General features: G+C 34.1%; 1 protein-coding gene across 1 annotated transcript; it reads left to right on the top strand.

Annotated features, from left to right (window-relative positions):
- The first annotated feature begins 3,523 nt into the window (after window positions 1-3,523).
- Window positions 3,524-4,321, top strand: LOC133030098 (uncharacterized). The gene has a single exon (XM_061102313.1). The coding sequence runs from the start codon at window positions 3,524-3,526 to the stop codon at window positions 4,319-4,321; it is 798 nt and encodes a 265-aa protein (XP_060958296.1).
- Window positions 4,322-8,130: the final 3,809 nt, after the last annotated feature.

The following is an 8,130-nucleotide window of genomic DNA, read 5'->3' as shown; positions in this document are numbered from 1 at the left end:
ACAATCACAACAACCAATTTCAAAATTTCTCTTTGAAAACTTAAGCTTTTGAATAGAAAATCCATAACTTTAAACAACACCACTAATCATGCATTACCAGCAGCTCAATTCAACTCAAATAACCTAGAATAAACCTCAGAAATTAACCACAACATACAGCAACAAGAACACTCCAAAATCAAGCATGCAAACCATTAAATTCTTCCAAAATTTCCAAGAAACAAGAAAAGAAGCTAGAGCAAGGTTTACCTCCACTAGAATTACTTTGATCTTGCTGAAAATCACTTCAATCAAGCAAGAAAACCCAGCCCAAGCAGCTCCCAAGCTTGGCCGAAAAGAGAGAGAGAGAAAGAGAGCTTTTGAAATTTCTAATTTTCTAAGTTTTTGAAATCTTTGAATAATGAGAGTGAAATGCAATTACAACCTTTACTTCAGCTAACAAATAACATCAATTAACATTTAAATTTCCAATTTCTAAGTCCACTAAAGGACAAAACATAAATGGGGCAAAATGACCATTTTGCCCCTTCACACTAAAATAACATAAAGCGAGCACTAAAGGGGTATTTTGGGAAATTCTAAATTCCCGACCAATCCCAACATTCCCAATGTCTAAAAAAAACCGTCCCACAATACTAACATACTAAGTTGTGATTTTACTGAGCCAAACACCGAGTTCCATGTTACCGGGCACCGGAAATGCAAAATTATGAAAATCACTAAATGATATAAAATGCATTTCAGAATTCAACAATAATAGTATAAATAATTATTTAAATATCTATAAATAATTTTCCATAATTAAACATGATTAACTGCTAATTTCCAAATTAAACTAAGCGGTCTTTACAATACCTCTCATCTATTGGAGTTATATGGTACATACTGCTACTTTCCTAATAAATAGAACACCTTCAACGTTACTTAAAGATAAAACAAGTTTTGAAATGCTCAACAACAAGATCCCAAAGTATGAACATCTTCGAAACTTTGGCTGCCTATCATATGCATCCAACATCACTCATGATCATAAATTCTCTCCTAGATCCAAAGCATGTACCTTCATAGGATATCCTGAAAATATGAAAGCCTATACTCTACTTGACATACAAACAAATCGCATTTTTCACTGTAGAGATGTTATATTCTATGAAAACATTTATCCATATCACAGCAATAGTCCCAACAAAGACATTGCTCAATTTTTTCATCACCAACACAGCAGGTCAGAAGATCAATTATCTACAGTTACTCCAAATATTGCAGCACCTGACCCTTCTATTGCAGCAAAACATTCTGCTGCAACACACATTGCAACACCTGATGTAGTAAAAAACACTGCTGCAACAAATATTGCAGCTCCTGATATAGCAAAAGAAACTGCTACAACCAATATTGCAGCACCTGATGCTGCCCTTCCTCACACCATTAATGAATCTGCTGCTACTGATCTTACAACCTCTCATCCTGCTGCCAATAAAAATACAAAATCCAATTCATCTGCTCCATCTAACATAGCGAAATCCAGCAACAGTTATAAAACTAAATATGGCCGGAAAACCAGCAAGCCAAATCACCTAAACGATTACATATGTGATACTCAAATACACACATCAACAGCTCATCCTCTTACCAATCACTTGTCCTACAAGAGATTTTCAAAAAAAATTATAGCTGCAATCCTTGCTGCAGATCAGATTATCAAACCTACATCCTACTCGCAAGCCATCAAATACAAAGTCTGGAATAATGCCATGGGAACAGAAATTAAAGCATTAGAAGATAACCAAACTTGGATCATTGTACCTTTGCCACCTGGACAACACACAATCAGCAATAAATGGGTATATAGAATCAAATATAACCTAGATGGATCTGTTGAAAGATGCAAAGCAAGATTAGTTGCCAAAGGATATACTCAACAACCTGGGATAGATTACTTTGATACGTATGCCCCCGTTGCCAAATTCAACACTTTAAAACTCCTTTTTTCTTTAGCTGCCATGAATAATTGGCATTTACATCACATGGATGTGAACAATGCTTTCCTACATGGTGATTTACATGAGGATGTGTACATGACACTACCTCAAGGATACACTCCCAAAGGAGTGATTCCAAAGAATGCTGTCTGCAAATTACAAAAAAGCCTATATGGTTTAAAACAAGCATTAAGACAATGGTATGCAAAGTTAAGCAACCATTTAATTACACAAGGCTTTCATCACTCACAATCTGACCAATCCCTCTTTATCAGACACAAATCTAACACTTTTCTTGCCTTACTTGTTTATGTTGATGATATAATTGTTGCCACCAATAATTTGAATGACCTCACTACCTTCAAACAATCTCTTGATGCTCAATTCAAATTAAAAGATCTCAGCAACTTAAGATTCTTCTTGGGTTTGGAAATAGCTTGTTGTGTATAAGGAATTTCAGTTTCTCAAAGGCCCTTTACACTTCAACTCCTAAAAGAAACTGGCCAATTGGGTACAAAGCCTGCCTCAACACCAATGGAGCCAAACATCAAACTCAACAAAGACACAGGCACGGCCCTCCTCAATCCAACCCAATATCGAAGTCTCATAGGTAAACTCACCTACCTCACCATCACAAGACCCGACATAAGCTATGCTGTTAATAAACTTAGCCAATACATTCAAAATCCACGACAACAACACCTTGATGCAGCCTGTAGAATTCTGCAATATCTCAAAAATTCCCCAGGACAAGGTCTTTTCTTTCATGCCACAGCCCCAACAAAATTAACATTACAAGCTTTCGCTGATGCAGATTGGGGTGCATGCCCCGATACAAGAAAATCAATTTCAAGATATTGTATGTTCTTAGGTAACTCACTCATATCATGGAAATCAAAAAAACAGCAAACCGTTTCTCGTTCTTCTGCTGAGCAGAATACCGAGCAATGGCGAATGCAACATGTGAATTAACTTGGCTCATTGCACTGCTCAAGGACTTCCAGATCAACATATCACTCCCGGCCAACTTGTTTTGTGACAACACTGCTGCTGTCCATATATCAGAGAACCCTGTCTTCCATGAACGAACGAAGCACGTAGAAATCGATTGTCACATAGTTCGCGAAAAGCTCACCAATGGCATAATCAAGCTCAACCACGTACCCTCCAAGCTGAACCTGGCAGACATATTCACCAAACCAACATTTCCAACGGTCTTCACTGAAATTGTATCCAAGTTAGGTGTAAAAAATTTTTACACTCCAACTTGAAGGGGGCTGAAGGATTAGTCTATTAGATTCAGTTATTTCTGTTACAGTTGGTTAGTTGGTTGTACATTTAGTTGAGCATACTATATATATGCTGTTACTTTGCTTTGTAATTCATTCAATTTCCAGTATAATAAAACAGAGTTCTCTCCCCTGTTTCTCTTGTAATACTATTCCAAGGTTTTTGAACTACACCTTCATGATCTTCCACGGATTTCTCTTTTCGAATTTCCTTCCCTCATTCTCTGCTTCCCTCTATTTTCTCATTTCTCCATGGATTCTTTCCTAAATGATATCTCTCAAGCACTTACTGTCAAGGAAAAAGAAGTTGTAAACATCTCCAACATCACTGCTCCTCACCCTCCACCACAATGCAATAGGATTTTCTGCGAAATTTTCTCAAGAAGGGGTCACAATCCTAAGCAGTTTTTTAATTTCATCACCAGGAATTGGACAAGGAGATTTCCAGTAGATACTTCTACATATGACACTGATGTCTATATGGTTACTTTCGGCTGCCAAGGTGATCTTCTTAGAGTCCTCTCCAAAAAGCCATGGCATTTCCAGAACCAACACTTGGTTCTGTGCCTTCCAAGTACTTTGCAAAATGCTTCTTTGGACTCAATCACAATAATTCGATTCTGGGTTCAGGTGTTTCATTTACCACTCTTAAGCAAATATGAACATCTTGCTCAGATTATTGGTGGTTTGATTGGTAACTTTATTGATGTTCATGAAGATTCACTCAATGAGGGATGGGGTCCTTTCTTAAGGATTCGAGTTGGTGTCGATGTCTCTAAACCACTTCTTCGTGGTCAAATGGTAACATTCGCTTGGATTAAGGATGACTTATGGCTTGATTTTCGTTACGAACGACTACCTGATTTTTGTTATGAGTGTGGCATAAAGGGTCATGTCTTTGATAAATGCCATGTCTACTTAGAGAAAATTGATGAGGGTAAAGAACCTGATCTTTGTTATGGTCCCTTGTTGGAAGGTTCTCCTTTACCCAAATCACCGTATGATCGCTATCGTCAGGATTTCTCCAAGCAAGCCCTTGGTCTTTTGTGACTCGTCTTGTTCGAAATACTATTTTGCCTATTATTCATCATCCACGACAGCCTCCAGTGCTTCCTCCACTTGTAACTGGTCGTGTAAAAGGGAAAGCAATCATGGCCCCAATTTCATCAAACTCTTAGTTTTCTTCATTGGCACCCTCTTTTGCAGCGCTTTCTTGTGGAGTTGAGATAATTCCTACTATTGTGGATTCCTCTACTGCTGCAACAATAACAAGAAACGTGTCACAACACCAACACCTATTCGAACATCGGGGGAACATGTTATGCTGCAAAAATGTTCATTGAGGAATGATTGTCTCGAAGCTTCTGGTGTTAAAAATTTTTTTGGTGTTGTAGCATCTGAGTTGAATCCTGAATTGATTACATCCTCGGCTACAATAATCCCTTCACAAACAGTTGTTCTCTCTGCTGCAACTCTACTTGCATATCTTCACCTCAAAAACCAACACACAGCCACCAATTAAATGTTGTCCATGCCAATTTCCACTGTTACTACCACTTTCACTTCCTCGATAGTTAGCCCAGTTCCCGTGATCCAAAATGCCTCAATCAAGAACCATGACATACCTGATGTTGTAACTGCTTCAGGCAGTAGAATGGCATCATTGTTCACCAAAAGATAACTTGTTTCCTCAAGTGGTAATGTGCGTCAAGTTCTCAAACGTTGTCGTACAAGAGATACTCCTTTAGCTGATGTTACAAACTTGAATGATTCTTTTCCAACATTTGAATCTACTTCAGGTTCTTCTAACAAACCACTTGTGGAGGACATTACTGGTGACTTTTTAGTGAAGGCTGGCTCTCAGGCTTGCCAATCACCATGATTCTGTTGAGTTGGAAAGCTCGGGGATTGGGCAGCCCGAGAGCATTTCGTAACTTTGTTTGCTCATTTCTCAAAAAAAAAACAAGATGTAATATTTATTATGGAAACTGAACTTAGTGTAGGCACTATTTCTAAATTTAAGAATGCTTTTACTTTTCAAAATGGCATTGAGGTGCCTCGGGTGGGATTAGGTGTTGGGTTTTATGCCCTAAATAAAACTCATTTTAATATAATCAAATTTACTAATTAATATAGATCAGAAATAACATTTAATGTTGCATGGTTCACATGATTTATTTCATGATTATATGTATATAATGTATGAATTCATCTGAAACCCTTTTCACATACTTGATCCTGTTTATTGTGCCATCAACACATTGGAAAGTAAACATGACTATGTGAATAAAGTTTCCTAGATTTATCAGACATAGGGTTTTACTGATATGATAATCTACAACAGAGTTTACTTGCATTTGGAGAAGTGCTATGTTCTTTCCAGAGCATTGGTTAAACTAAAGCTCAGGTTGGATGGATGGAGTATGCATCGGAAGGGACCGATATTGAACTTTGACTTAGATTTATTAAACTTACCGTAATATCTATTCAAGTCAATATCGCCTAGTTAATCCTAGATCAAATGTTCTTAATCCTGTTATGATTAGGCTCAATCTTGAAAGGCTATTCGTGTTCTTTGATTTGTTAGTTAAGCCTACTTTTAGGTCAGGGTGATACGTACATTTTGGGAACACGGTAGTGCAATTGAGTGGGAGCGCTAGCATAAACAAGGAATCTATAGCTTCTATCTGGCGAATAGTAAGCAAAGGATGATCTCCTTCGAGCTTGACCAAACGAACATAAGTGGTGGAGTACTCATTTTACGTAAGCTGAAATATCATTTATACGGGGTCAAGTGTTTTAAGGATAAAATACATTGTAGGGTGTAACGGTAATCTAATCCCTTTACAGTGTACATCATTCATATAGAGGATCATTGATCACATTAGGATTATAACAATGGATAACTAATGATGCCTCTATATGGTGGAACATATAGAGCATTCTACATACTGAGAGGGCAATTCCAAGTTCTATGCGTGGATTGAACGAAGAATTAATAAGTTAGTGAATTTTAGTGCTAAATTTTTGATCTACTTATTGGAAGCTCGGTTATATAGACCCATGGTCCCCGCACTAGTTGAGATAATATTGCTTGTAAGACTCATATAATTGGTTTTGATTAATCAATTATAATTCTCAATTTAGACTATGTCTATTTGTGAATTTTTCACTAAGTAAGGGCGAAATTGTAAAGAAAGAGTTTTAGGGGCATATTTGTTAATTATGATACTTTGTATGGTTCAATTAATAAATATGATAAATGACAATATTATTTAATAATTATTTATAGTTATTAAATAGTTAGAATTGGCATTTAAATGGTTGAATTAGAAAATTGGCGTTTTTGAGAAAATCAGATTCAGAAAAGATAAAACTGCAAAATTGCAAAAAGTGAGGCCCAAATCCACTAAGCATGGCTGGCCACTTTTGTAGGAAATTTAAACTGATATTTTCATTATTTTAATGTCAAATAATTCAAACCTAACCCTAGTCGAATGCTATAAATAGATAGTGAAGGCTTCATGAAATTTACACTTAAATTTCACACTTCTGATTCAGAAAAAACTGAGCCTTCTCTCTCCCTATCTGGCCGACCACTCCCTCTCTCTTTATTCCCTCTTAAATTTCAAAATTCTTGGTGTATGAGTAGTGCCCACACACAGCAAGTGATACCTCAATCATAGTGAGGAAGATCGTGAAGAAAGACTTTCAGCAAGAAGGAGTTTCAGCATCAAAGATTCAGAGAAAGAGATCCAGGTTCAGATATTGATAATGCTCTACCACAGAAAGGAATCAAGGCATTGGTTATTAAGATTCTTTAGATATTTTTTAAGTTAATATCTTTTCCAATATTAACTTAAAATGGAATATTTTTTAAATTAAGTGGTTACAACTTAATTTTTGATATTTAATTAAATTTAAATTTGAAAATATTTAAGTTCTAGATTTTTTTTTCTAATACAACTTAAATTAGATATTTTTTCAAATTTTGTGGAAAAGATACTTAGTCAAATAAGATATTTTCTAGATAGTTATTTCTAGACTACTTATTATTTCTAATATTAAATAGGAAAATATTATACATTGTGAAATTAATTATTTATATAATTAATTTTGGTACAATTTATTTTAAGTATATTTTTCCTAGTATTAAACTAGAGATTAATAATTAAGCCTTCTCTACACTTAATTATTTATTTCTTGAATTTAATACATCTAATTAATTTGAAAATTAAATATCAAAGTTGATTTTCATCATCATACTTAAATATTTCTTTTTCATGACACTTAATTAAATAGAAAATTATTTTTAGTTGAAATTTATTTTTCAACTAAATTTAAATAATTTTCAAAATATATTTTTTCTTTATTTTATTAATCAATTTTCGAAATTGCATTTCTTAAATGCTGGAATTTCGAATTTTATTTGAAAAATAGATTAAAGTTTCAAATTATTTATTTTAATTTTGGACCAACTTAAATAAATAATTTTTTCATTAATTGATTAATTTAAAATAAATGAATTAAAATATATTATTAGAAATTGAATTAATTAGTCAAAGGAAAATCTAGATAGGTGATTAATTTAAAATAAATGAATTAAAATATATTATTAGAAATTGAATTAATTAGTCAAAGGAAAATCTAGATAGGTGATATTTTTGCTTGAAGTATTTTTCTAGTGTATTTAATTAAATAGAAAATTAATATTTAAGTTGATTTTCATCATCATACTTAAATATTTGAAATTTTTCTTATATATTTAATTAAATAGGAAAATTATATTTTTTGTTGTAAATTAATTTTGGTTCAACATTAAATTAGAATAATTTTTCTAGGATTAATTTTTTATTTTA

This window comes from Cannabis sativa, chromosome 8 (genome assembly GCF_029168945.1).
Source record: "Cannabis sativa cultivar Pink pepper isolate KNU-18-1 chromosome 8, ASM2916894v1, whole genome shotgun sequence".
Lineage (NCBI taxonomy): Eukaryota > Viridiplantae > Streptophyta > Magnoliopsida > Rosales > Cannabaceae > Cannabis > Cannabis sativa.
Note: the sequence above shows the minus strand (reverse complement) of the source record. Positions and strands in the feature narration are given on the sequence as shown.

What these genes read in the sequence shown, in the direction of transcription:
- LOC133030098 (XM_061102313.1), top strand. Translation starts at nt 3,524, where the DNA reads ATGGATTCTTTCCTAAATGATATCTCTCAAGCACTTACTGTCAAGGAA.